The following is a 13,619-nucleotide window of genomic DNA, read 5'->3' as shown; positions in this document are numbered from 1 at the left end:
CCTATCAGCATTCCGAAAAGACCACTCCGTCCGTGACTCCCTCGTGTGCAGGCTAGGTGGATAAGCCTTGGGAATTAGGAGGCTGGGTTTGGGTGGGGTGTTCTTCTGCAGGCCAGTGCAGACCTGATGAGCCAATAAGGATTCCATGAGAAACAAAAACATGAAGAATTTTCATCTGAGTACAGTTGTATTAGAAGTGGAGCAGGGGGCAAGGGACTAATCCACTTTCTGGATGTGGGATTAATCATTGAAAACCTTGTTAAGGAGGTTGTGGGCCTTGTAAAAGGATGTAGGAAGGGGCTAAGATAAAGTGACATTATTGCACAAGCTATGGGCCAGAAGGAGCAGGAATCCAGATGCCAATAGGTTAAGTCTTTAAAATCCCTACATGATAGTTACACTCCTAATCACCCCATAGACACGTCATTTGCTGCTGCAATCTGTCACCTTCAACTGACGCTTCCCCCAGGGCCCAGTGATCTCACCCGTGGCACCCCTCCTTCTCCAAAACCTGAGCTGCTCCTTAAACCCAACACTTTGCCCACTGAGAGGCAGCCAAGTCTATCCCTCGAGCTGGGTGTCAGATGGGGAATCAGAGAACCTCAAACACAGTTAAGTCTCCATGGCGATGGGAGAAACCTGTACTTCCAGATTCCCAGGTTGTTATCTCACCCAGTCCCCAATTCCTCATTTCACAGCCTCACCTCACTATCAGCCCCCAATGTCCACTTTTTTTTCAAGTGTGTGGGTGTCACTGATCTTGATTGACTGGGAGGCATCAAATACATCGATTCTCCAGTCTAACACTGGGTTAATGCCCTTCTGTTCATGGAGACTCTATATTCTTGGTTATGTCTCTATGGAAAAGAAGTCAAACAGAAGTCTTTCCCCACAGGAAGGGGTAAAATAAAATTACCCTCAGACTCCAGCCAGTATTCACAGTGGGTCCTAGTTTCAAACGTTGCTCCTGAATTAGCCAAGTTCAAACCGAGGTAGCAGTAGGTGGATCTCCCAATTTTGTGTGAGGTTTGATCGCAGGAAATCAGGCAGTGTTTCCATTCCTGATCACAGCAGGACAGCCATCGCAAGTGTTGAGTGTATGTCAGGTAGGAAGAGGGATCAGATGTGGGCTGTCTATATTCAGCACCATGGCAACGTATATAATGGTCACTTTGAAGTAGCAGAGGGAAGCCACATTACCTTGGGAAGAGAACCTAAGGGGGCACTGCCTTTTAATCTGTGATCTAAATCCAGCCTGGGGTGACAGGACAGTCTTCTCTGGCTGTAAGGATTCTGTAGGGTCGTAGCACAGTTCAGTAATTTATCCTGCCTCTATGAATTGGTAATCCAGTTAGATCCACACCTTTTACTCTTCGTCCATCTCCCTATGATTTTGTTTCTCTTTCAAATGTTTATTTAATTTGCCAGCGAAGGTTGCAATTGAACCTGAACCCATCATCCAATCAGAGTGTGCAATCCACACCTTAACCATTCATCACCTAAAGGGTTTTTCCTCAAGTGTGGCTGTTTTACCAATCAGTCAAAACCTCTACTTCCTGATTATCGACCCACCAGCCACTGTTTAGTTGTGAAATGAGTTTGTGCTAGCTCAATCCTATTCCAAATGGACATGGTCTTGCAGCACAAAATTGATCCTGTTTATAATCTCACTCAGAGGCCTCCAACGTTGGGGATGAAAGAAATGTCATATTGTCTTGAGAATTGTCATTAAAGGCTGAGGCATATTGTTGAGCAGGGACTTAAAGATGGTTTGTTGGCTTAGTTGTTAGCCCTTTCGTTACTCGCTCAGAATATCGGGGCTTCAAACCCCTCTCCAGAGACTTCAGCTTGTAATCCAGACTGGCACCCCAGTGTCACTGGAGTTGACTCCTTTTCAGTGGAGGTGATGGCCTAGTGGTATTATTGCTGGACAGTTAATCCAGAGACCCAGATAACATTCTGGGGACCCAGGGTTCAAATTCTGTCATGGCAGATGGTGGAATTTGAATTCAATAAGTATCTGGAACTAAGAATGTAACGATGACCTTAAATCCATTGCCAATTATTGGGAAAAATCCATCTGGTTCACTAATGCCCTTTAGGAAGGACACTGCCATCCTTACCTGGTCTGGCCTACATGTGACTCCAGTCCCACAGTAATGTAGTTGACTCTTAACTCCCTTCTGGGCAATAAATGTTGGCCTAGCCAGTGACACCCTCATCCTGTGAATGAATTAAAAAATAACACGTTAAACTAAGATCCTATGGCACTATTTTGATCTGATCACTAAAAGCAAAAGATTTGGTCACCTGTCTCAGTGGCGATTGTTGGAGTGAGCCATAAGTGAATTGGTTGTCATATTTCCTGTATTATGATGGTGACTGCTCTTGCACTGTACTTAATTGGCTTTAAAGTGCTTTAGGACATCCTCAGGTTGTAGAATGCATTATATCAATTTACATTCCTTTTTTTAAACCAAGGTTAAGATTCCACAGTTATACTGACCTCCTCTTGAGTTGGAAACATAGCTACCGTAATCGAATTGAAAGATGGAGCAGGGTCTCGGTGCTAAATGGGGCTACCCATCCTCCTGTGTACAATAGTACGCCAGGTTTGAGCAGCTGAAAGGAAAAGCCTTGTGATTAAGAGGGAGAGACAGCCCTGTGCCATGACTAACTCTTGCTTCTTTTTCCTTCCAATTCTTAATATCCAGAGGTGCCCACAACCGCCATCCCACCGGTCAAAACTGGCTCGTGTTTGTCCATGGATGGGCGGCGTCACGAGAGCGGTGAGAGTTGGCATGATGGTTGCCGTGAATGCTACTGCTACAGCGGACGCGAGATGTGTGCACTCATCACCTGTTCCGTGCCCAACTGTGGAAATCCTACCATCCGGCCCGGACAATGCTGCCCATCGTGCCCAGGTAAGAAGCACCTAAATCAGCCCTCTCTGCTCCCCCCCCCCCCACCCCCGAACCGAGTATGCAGTTGAGATGGTGCTGGGGTTGGATTCTTTGGAAATTTTGTCCCCTTGTTAGGGACTTGCCTTCACTTTGCTGCACAGAAAGACTACATAGTGAGCTCTTGAAATGCCAAGGCTGTGGGCCAAGTGTTGGAAAATGGGAATAGAATAGCTGGATGTTTCATGGCTGGCTTGGACATAATAGGCTGAAGGGCCTTTGCCATGCTGTTAAAAAATCTATGACTGTTAAGAGGTTGTTCATCCCATTGCACTTTGGTTAGCTCTCTGAAAGAGCTACAGACTTAGCTGCAGTGACGGAACAGTCTCTGGGTTTGAAGAAATTTATTCAGAGTAATAAATATTATTAATAGGAGTCTCATCATTAGAGGAGTGTGCTAAATCTAAAATGTCAGGGTCACTGAGCACTGGCTGTACATAAATGTTAATCCAATATGCCAAACTCATGCATTAATACTCAAGGCTTTGCTGTGTTGATATCACTGAAGGATCTCCAGTTATCTTATTGAGATTTGAAGCTCATTCCGATAAACATTAGCTGTAGTTTGCCATTAATTGATAGTGAAACATTGTACCAATTGATGAGTGGGTAAGTGCATCACACTGTGATGATAGTTAAGCTGCTGATAGACTAACACAGTTTTAGACTGTGTTCCAGGAGACCAGTTTTAGGCACTGTCACTGTTAAACCTGGCTGCCTTAACCCAGCAGCAGACATTCGGCCCTGTGAGGTAGACTATGTCTAGGATAAGAAGGTCAGAGCAAACATTATCACCACCACCACCATTCCCACCCCTCCCCAGCTCCCTACCGAAGGGCAGAAATGGAACCAGTAGGTGTGAACATTCATGACGTTGGCAGGCTTGCCCACTTCTGGGGGCTGGCATCGAGAACAGAGGGTTCCTGCCTCACACACAGTGAGTAGCCAGTTCAGGTCAGGCAGTGAGCAGTTTCCAGAGGCTGATTGGGTTTTCCTACCACGTCTGCTGCACACCTCAGACCCAGGAACCGGTCGGTCGTCTGGAAGTGGCTTCACAACAGCAGGACAGGGCGACCAGCAACTCCAGGCCAACTTTGAGGCTGTCCTCACCTCCTCCTGCCCTCCACCCCAACCCCATCCTGGCCTTGGCTGCCTCCTCATGGATGTTTTTTTAATCGCTTGATTTTAAGAAATTGCCAAGGAGGTGTCTGAAGACAGCAGAGCCCTGTGTCCCTCCAAGTAAGGGGGGAGGGGTTGGGGTGTGGGGGGAGGGGGGAGGGAGGGGGTTGGTGGGGGGGACCTTGTAGTGGACCTCCAGCTTCCAGAACAAACTCGCCGTCATTAATTCAGCTGAGCACACCCCTCTCGTCACCAGAGAGCCACCTTAGGGAAAACCACTGTCAGATGGTCATTCAAGTGCAGGGTCAGGATCCCAATCTGACTCTGACATCGGAGTCGCTAAACAAAATCATACTTCAGTCTCTAACATATATCAGCTCAACTGTGTCAAAGGGAAAAGCCGATTTTACTTTTTTATCCCGAGCTCTGGGACCCGGAGAGCTGTTGACCTTAGGCTGAGAACAATAAAGTTAACACAGACTAGAAATAGAACCTGAAGCTTTCCAGATCCGTGTTTTTTATTGGATTGATCTACCAAAGAGGCAGGCACGAGTGAACCAGACGGCTAACTCCTTCTCTATGGTTCACAAATTGACATTGAAATCTGCAGTGAGCCTTCTCTTGTTATCAGTTTCTGCCATTATTTCACTGCCTTTAACTGTACCAGTGTAGGACCTTTTCTGAGGAATGAGCTCGGAAACAAAATGCATTGAGAGTAAATGGTACTTTGTCTCTTTATATTGCACTGATATAATAGATCATAAATTGCAGTATTGATAAGCATATAGAACATAGAACATGCAAAAGTACAAAGAGCAGGCCCTTTGGCCCACAATGTTGTGCCAAGGATTATTCCTAATCTAAAGTAATACCCTAACGTATGCACCCCTCAATTCATTGCTGTGCATGTCGAGTCGCTTAAATGTCCCTCATGACTCTGCTTCCACCACCACCGCTGGCAACGCATTCCATGCATTCACAACTCTCTGCATAAAGAACCTTCCTCTGACGCCTCCTCTATACCTTTCTCCTAATATCTTAACACTGTGACCCCTCGTACCAGTCAATCCTGCCCTGGGGAAATGTCTCTGCCTACTGACTCTATCTATGCCTCTCATTACTTTGTATACCTCTATCAGGTCACCTCTCTTCTTCCTTCTCTCCAAAGAGAAAAGTCCAAGCTTAGTCAACCTCTCTTCATAAGACAAGCCCTCCAGTCCAGGCAGCATCCTGGTAAACCTTCATTGCATCCTCTCCAAAGCCTCCACATCTTTTCTATAATAGGGCGACCAGAACTGGACACAATATTCCAAGTGTGGTCTCAGCAGGGACTTGTAGAGCTGCAGCAAAACCTCACGCCTCTTAAACCTGATCCTCCTGTTAATGAAAGCCAAAACACCATATGCTTTCTTAACAACCCTATCCATTTGGGGGCAACTTTGAGGGATCTATGCACTTGAACACCCAGATCCCTCTGTTCCTCCACACTGCCAAGAATCCCGTCTTTAATCCTATATTCAGCATTCGAGTTCGACCTTCCAAAATGCATTACTTCGCATTTATCCAGGTTGAACTCCATCTGCCATTTCTCAGCCCAGCTCTGCATCTTGTCTATGTCGTGCTGCAGCCTACAATAGCCCTCGATACTATCGATGGCACCTCCAGCCTTATGAAAGGAGTAACCAATTGATGTGAAAGTACAGCTTCATTTCATGTTGTAAAGGAATTCATTTCTTCCTCTGATGTATTACAACCGTTAATTCATAAACTGAAAGAAATTACAGTACAAAAGTAAGCCTTTCAATCCTGTACCTGTGTCTGAGCAGGCTTTTCAATTAGAGCTATCTATTCAAATTGCATTTCTTCGCCCTTCCTGCTTATCTTTTAATGCTCTTCACCTTTGAATAGTTCTGCTTTTCAATTGACATTAGTGATGTGCATGTGTTGAGGCATTCCCCATTTTGCTAACCAGATTGTTAACTCACTTTGTTCTCAGAGGACTCTGGCCTTTGGAAGCCTGAGCTGAGTGATACCTCGATCTGCCATGCTCCTGGGGGCGAATACTTTGTGGAAGGAGAAACTTGGAACATTGACTCCTGCACCCAGTGCACGTGCCACACCGGGCGTGTGCTCTGTGACACCGAGGTCTGCCCACCCATCCTCTGCCAGAACCCCATCAGGACACCAGACTCATGCTGCCCACAGTGCCCAGGTATGCTCACAAACTGCAAACACCAGCTTGTATTTACTTAGCACATAGAAGGCAGCAAGATCTCCTGACACCCTGGTTCAAAGTTTAAATAAAGGGGACAGTCACAGCAGAGTATATGAGAGGAATAAAGAATGGAAACGTATACTGATGCAAAGACAATAGGTAGTGGGAGGCTTATGTGGGGCGTTAAGCACTAGAGCCGAATAGCCTGCTTGTGTGCTGCATGGTCCTTGGCCTTTTATTGAGTAAGAATCTGCTGTAAGAAATATGTCAAATATACTAAAGATATATGTCAGCTGGGAGTTCAGTCCAGAACCTCACTGACATTGCATCTGTTTTTTAGCTAAGTTATTTGATTGCAATGCTGTTTTTAATGCATCGGACTTGGACTATAGTGACCTCCTTAGAACTTTAATGAATAATTTATTTTACATTTACAAATGATTAACTTGTGGAAGTAAGCTGCCATTTAGCACATCACATACCGATTTTACTGAAACGTAAACTGACCAACCATGGAGCTACGGTTCCCTGTTTTGGTGCAGGTCAGAAAAGCAATGAGTAACACCCAAGCATGTTCTGCTATCTGGATAGTATTGATTGGGCTGAATGGCCTCTCCCATTTCAGCATCTTTTTACCATTTACAAAACCCTTAGCAACATCACTTTGCAAAAGAAACATCTGGTAATCATTGTGGGATCGTGCTGTGTACATGCTGGCTATTGGGGTTGTCCTAACACAGGCAAAAGTGCTACCTAAAGGCTAGTTCTTTGTTTCTGGCTCTCAGGGCCCAAATCTGTGCTGTATTACTTGCCTCAACTGTTCCTTGTGGTGATGAGTTTTGAACAGCAAGTAGATAAAGAACTTGGCTGGTTTAAGCATTATCCAGCTTTTTCTTAACTAAATGCAACACATCGGCTTGTGGATGATATTGGTTGAGGGGAGTGGGGAGGCTGACTTCACGTTCTCCTGTTGCAAAATTGGTGTCTTCTCCTCCTTTCACCAGATGAACCCCTTCAGCCTATGTCGCCAAGCAACAGAAGTATGCCTGGTTACTGTAAGAATGATGAAGGTGATATCTTCTTGGCAGCTGAATCCTGGAAGCCAAATGTATGCAGCAGCTGCATTTGCATGGAGGGTGTCATCAGCTGCTACTCGGAGTCGTGCCCAGCTGTGACCTGTGCCCGGCCTGTCCTGCGGAAAGGGCAGTGTTGTCCTTACTGTATTGGTGAGTAATGGTGCTGAGGAATCGGTGTGCCATTCTCTTACCGTGCATCCAGGAGATGGGCCATCTGCTTTTGTTGCTTTTATTCCCCTGTTGTCTAGGGCAAGTTGGTACATCTCGAGTTCACAGTGATTCTAATGGTATTCATTATCGATATTTTGACACCCTGAGCCTAGGAACCTTGCTCTTGCAGTCTCCCTCCTTTGCAGCTAATTCCTGATCAGTCAAAGAACACGCTGGGTAAACTCTCTGTGAAAAAGACAAAGGAAAGATTTGAGCAAAGTCATTCCTTCTCTGTCCTCCTGAATCCCTCAAGGCACCTCTGCTAACACAGCTAATGATGGCAGATAATGATAACATTATCAGAGAGGTCCTAAGAGCCTCTAACGGCTGTGTCTGCCCTATGGACAAACTCAGAGAAATGTCTTCCTTTATTAATAAACACATCCTCAATGGAGAGCAAGAGGAGGAGCTAAACCCATACCGTCCACCTCTGTTATAGTGTGGTGTTAACCCTTAGCTGGGTCCTCAGAGCTGAGCTGCCCCCCCCCCCCCGCCCGCCCCCCAGAACGATAAACCTGCCAACACAACTGAAGCTGTGAAAGCAGCAGAGAGGCAGCATTAATCATTTCTTCTGATGCAGCATGGCATTGCTGGCCAGTAGCTGGGGAGAATATCCCTCCTGTTCCCCCAACCACAGGATCTCAGCTGTGACCTGCCATCTTCCCTGGACACCAGAGCCAAGCTGACTGAAACCAGCCTCTGTCAGTACAAACTGATTATTACTGTTGTGACAACAGTGTGTATTAGGATAATTATCAATAATAGTTCCAACAAAGCAATGGGAAATTAGTATCTTGTCACCAAGCTGCGTAGAAAATTTCATCCTCTTCTTCCCCCCCCTCCCCGGCAAGCTCATCCAACAGATAAAATTAAGCTGATTGTTTGATTTATATATTGGAATAATTATATTGGAGCATGAATTAGTGCCCACACACCCTCAAAAACCCTTACTGGTTTCATTTTCGTGGTATTTCAGTGAAGGTGACAATGGTCCTGAGTCCATTCTTGTATGTTCAGTTTAATAAGACCAGTTGCTTTTCTGGGACACAGACAATTCATCCTCACACACTGTACACTCTTGTAACCCTCATTCACAACTCTATCCTTTCCAACCCTCTTACACTCTCCACTGACGTTGCAGCTCTCATCACACTGTGGACCTCTTGCTCCCTCTAGTGACAGCCCAGTTACAACCTGGTGGCCATGAGGACCAAAATTACAAACAGTCACTTTGATAGCACCAAACTTGAAAACTCCAGAAAAGAAGGTGAGAGGCTGCTGAAGATTTTTTGGACTCCACTCATCAGGACAAATGCAAGAATGCCAAATTTTGTGTGTTGTGATCATTTGAAACGGTTAAGCCCAAAATGCCGACACTGCTGCTTGCCTGACCTGATGTGTTTGTTTCCAGGACCACACTTTATCAACTCATCATTAGAAATTTTGCATTCTTGCATTTATCCTGATGAGTGCAAGATGAAAAAACCATGGCAGCACATTTCTCATTTCAGTAAATAGTAATTTTTCAGATTTCAGATTCTCCTTGCAGGGATCTTTTTATCCCTTTTTACCCTATCTCTGGTTGACCTCAGTCAGAAACACTCCCAATACGCTTGTGAGCTTTACTGACCTGCCTTCCTTTGAGAGTGCTATCGGTGCCAGAAACCACCCGGATGGTCTGAATGCATTTTTCACAATATCTTACATTCATAGACAGTGTCCAGGCCTCCCCAGTTGTTCAGGATCAATTGTAGTTTATGATGAAAGCTGTTCTTTATCATAAAAATTGATCTGATTCATTAAGGGAAGGAAGCCTATCAGCGTTACTCAGTCTGGTAGGTATAGCAAGGTGATTAACCCGTGACTGCCAACTGGAAGCCATTCAGTTGTAGTGAACCCACCACCAGCCGTTCCAATAGAAGCCCCACCACCATCATATCAGAGCATTCAAGATTGGGCATTCAATACCAAAGCCTTACCTGTGGTGCACACATCCCCAGACTTGACCTATTGTTGATAGATTAAGCCGGTCTGGTCAAGTAAATTCTTGTACAGTGCTGCGTGAAACTGCTCCTGGAAAGCTGAGGGACGGTATACAGAGTCAGCAGAGACAGAACCAGGTGACTCTTAAAGTACTCTTAAAGCTGGTGAGGAGTTGGTGTGCATTTTTAGTTTGTTAAAATGCCCTCAATCCCTTCAAAGCTGTTTGTTTAATAAACAAGCAGCATTTGAAGTAGCACTTCACTAAGAGATTGGTACGTTTATAAATTTTAAAGGCATTAAGGGGTATAGAAAGAAAGCTGAAATACCACAGAGGATCATGAAGAGGTTGAATGATGGAGCAGGTTCAAAGGGCAGAATGGCCTTAGCTGCTCCTGGTTTCTATGCTTCACTGATTGAGAGATAGAAACCATGCTGCGATACCCAGATTGTCAGCCTGATGCAGATTAGTTGCTTCTCTACCCAGAAATTACTTTCAAACTGACTGAGTTGTAAGATTTCCTCACTGCAGGGAATGGCTGAATGACCACGGTCTAACTCGACTCCGTTTTTATTTTCTCCATTTGCCTGCCTTCGACAGAGGAGAGCATCCCGAGCAAAGTCGTGTGTCACTTCAATGAGAAAACCTACGCGGATGAGGAGCGATGGGACATCGACAGCTGTACACACTGTTACTGCCTGCAAGGGCAGACACTCTGCTCCACGGTCAGCTGCCCTCCCCTCCCCTGCCTGGAACCTGTCTACGTGGATGGAAGCTGCTGTCCTGTGTGCCCAGGTAATTAGAGGCCTTCCCCTGCTTTATCGATCCCAGAACTGACAGAGATGACACCCCCCACCCCTGTCACCACCTCCCAGTGCACACATTGTTTACTTTCCACCCCTTATTGACTTTTACTTACGGTTAATGAAGAGTATCTGCTTCTTACAGAGCCTGCCTATTCTCAGAAGCAAACAACAAGACATACGTCCCTTGAATCTCTGACTCCAGTTAGCAGCTCATTTTTCCTGCATTGTACACCACTCTCCCCCACCCCCTCAGCTTCTCTATCGTACCCCCGTTGCACACACACATACTGTTCACTCGTCCCATTGATTAATGCTCTGAATCCTGGCCTACTCCCCCCCCCCCAAACCAGGAGTCACCCTTACTTGCCCTCCTCTTCACCCTTTACCTCATCCTCCTGACCTACCCTCCCATCAAGCAGTAGCCTCTTCCTTAGTTGGACCTCAGTTTGACAACAGTGCATTCCCAGCTGTCCCACCCATGCCTCTGAATAAGAATTACACCCCTCTCCACTCCCTCATTCTCACATACGCTCCATAGCGCACACCCCACACTTCCGTGCCTACACATAACGATGGTAAACTGACTTCAGTGCTATCACAATCGGTAATAAATCCAAAATGTATCCATAGGAAACTTCTGGCTCACAGGATATGTTGGTGTTTATTTAAAACTGATTGACTCCTTCATTTGTAGAACAGCCAAAGATCCATTCATTACTAACACTGCTCCACACATTTCACCTTATTAATGAAGCACGTTGGATGCTAGAACTTTGAAAGCAAAATAAAAATATTGTTACAGGTAAAATTAGTTTTTGACTTGGAGTTCTGGCCATGGTTCATTCCCTCTTCATCAACCTATCCTTTATACTTCTGTCAAGATCTTCAGACAGGCACAGAGATTCCTCAAACTGTGGCTGTCCCTTGAAGCTTTCTCTCTGCCAGTCTCGCTGCAGCATGGTCTGGGCCCTGTGACTCAGTGCCCTGCCTCTCTGACTGACATGTTGTCTGACTGAGTTAGAGACAGAGTAGGACAAATTCCAAAGGATCTTTTGTGACCCCTGGACTTGTCACCTTGCCTCAATGGTCACAATCAGCTCATATTAAAAGTGCCAATAATTAAAGTTTCATGGTGCATTTTGTTTTGTTCATCAATGGCAACTGTACCTTCTGCTACCCAGGCCCCGAGCTCTGAAAGTTTCTTCTGAAACCTTTCCCCTTCTTTTAAGAGTCACTAATCCTTATGTAGTTCAGTTTTAGTTGAGAATGCAACCATGAAGCAGCTTGGAATGCTTCACTATGTTAGAGGAACAAGGTGAATGCAAGCACTTGTACTTTCATTCTAGTTGTAAGGACTTTCTGAACCCCCCACACTATCCCAGTGAGGAAAACATGTGTAATCTTTGCATGGTTTGGGTATGGTTTTGTTTGGGTATGGTTTTGTTTTGGTTCCAGATTCCATCAGTGTTTGTTTCACAATGCCGGAGCATTGAGATCTGTTCATCCCAGGCAGCATTTCTGGGTTCATTCCTGGCAAGGACAGCAATGTATGTCCAAACTGTACAAGGGTTGAAAAATGTGGTGCTGGAAAAACACAGCAGGCCAGGCAGCATCCGAGGAGCAGGAGAATGCTCCTGCTGTGTTTTTCCAGCACCACATTTTTCAACTCTGGTACTCCAGCATCTGCAGTCCTCACTTTCTCCAAACTGTACAAGTGTTTGCTTACAGGAGGACTGAGGCCATTCACAGATGCCGTTCATGTTGTTTTGCTCGATCCCTGTCTCCCTTTAGACCTGTACATTCCGGAACCCACCAACATACCCATTGAGAAGTTTGACCAAAGAGGACAGATTGAAGTGGAAGCCCCGTTCTGGCCAACTCCTAGTGGGAATGAAATTCCTGCACATCTTCGGGACGATGGTAAGTGAGTGTGTGTGTGTGTGTGTGTTCCTCACTATTCCATCCACCAGGACGTTGGAGGGAAACTATGACATTTTTGCCTGTCAAGGACCTCAGGCCAGTCAATTCATACCAGCCCACAAAATAGGAGTGGGAGTAGAGTAGACCAATTTCTAGTAGCCAGAACCCCACCTTCTTGGCTTCTGTCAATAATCTTTAACTCCTGTTTTAGATAGTTAGTTCAATTAGCTGGATGGCTGGCTTGCAATGTAGAGTGATGCCAACTATGTGAGTTCAGTTCCTGCACTCATGCTGAGGTTACCACGAAGGACTTTTCTTTTCAGCATCTCCCTTTACGTGAGGTTGGCGACCCTCAGGTTAAACCACCACCTAATGAGGAAGTGGCCCCACAATATGACGACTTTACTTTAGTCAAGAATGTATCTATTGCAACCTTAAAAACAATCAGTGACTCTCCCTCTTGAGAGAAAGGCATTCCAAAGACTCATAATAATGAGAAAAAAAACTCCCCTCATCACTGTGTTATACTTCGTTCCTTAATTTTAGTCTCTCCCACAACGGGAAACACCCTTTCGCCATCTGTCCTGTCAAGACCCCCAACCCAATGTCCATGTTGAATATTTTGCCCTCCAGCCACTCGCTCTCTACCTGTAACCCGCTGAGCTGTTGGCACAGTGCACAGCTCCCCATCATGGCCGTAAGTCTATATTCATGTTGGAAAATTGCAGCTGATTGGTTGCTGATGAGCCTCGGTGGGCTTCCTGCTGCCAATTGGTGGATTGTCATCGCTTGCAATCCTGGCCCACTGGATGATTGACTGTAGGAGGCATTCCTGCCATGTACCATTCTGCCAACACACTTGCACTGCCAAGGGAGGCTGCTGGATAGGAACAGCAACAGCTCTCTTCCTCCTAATCTGAAAGCCACCTCTCAGCACAACTGGTGATTCCTGCTTGAAATGTGATCGTCCTGGGAGGAGAGGGCAAGACAAGGGGGAAATCAACATTCCAGCAGTCATAGAGTCATGGAGATGTACAGCATGGAAACAGACCCTTCGGTCCAACCCATCCATGCCAACCAGATATCCCAACCCAATCTAGTCCCACCTGCCAGCACCCGGCCCATATCCCTCTAAACACTTCCTATTCATATACCCATCCAGATGCTTCTTAAATGTTGCAATTGTACCAGCCTCCACCACTTCCTCTGGCAGCTGATTTCATACACGTACCACCCTCTGCGTGAAAAAGTTGCCCCTGAGGTCTCTTTTATATCTTTCCCCTCTCACCCTAAACCTATGCCCTCTAGTTCTGGACTCCCCGACCCCAGGGA

At 45.8% G+C, this 13,619-nt stretch overlaps 1 protein-coding gene across 1 annotated transcript in view; it reads left to right on the top strand.

Moving 5' to 3' along the window:
- The window catches only part of crim1 (cysteine rich transmembrane BMP regulator 1 (chordin-like)), a 197,711-nt gene that overhangs the window by 168,290 nt on the left and 15,802 nt on the right, over positions 1-13,619 (top strand). Inside the window, exons 11-15 of the mRNA XM_043695492.1 lie at positions 2,715-2,924; positions 6,076-6,291; positions 7,299-7,520; positions 10,162-10,356; positions 12,159-12,287. Coding sequence (XP_043551427.1) covers positions 2,715-2,924; positions 6,076-6,291; positions 7,299-7,520; positions 10,162-10,356; positions 12,159-12,287 — 972 coding nt within the window. The remainder of the gene's footprint in view (positions 1-2,714; positions 2,925-6,075; positions 6,292-7,298; positions 7,521-10,161; positions 10,357-12,158; positions 12,288-13,619) is intronic.

Source organism: Chiloscyllium plagiosum, chromosome 9, assembly GCF_004010195.1.
Source record: "Chiloscyllium plagiosum isolate BGI_BamShark_2017 chromosome 9, ASM401019v2, whole genome shotgun sequence".
NCBI lineage: Eukaryota > Metazoa > Chordata > Chondrichthyes > Orectolobiformes > Hemiscylliidae > Chiloscyllium > Chiloscyllium plagiosum.
The sequence above is the reverse complement of the archived record's forward strand: the minus strand, read 5'-3'. Positions and strand labels throughout refer to the sequence as shown.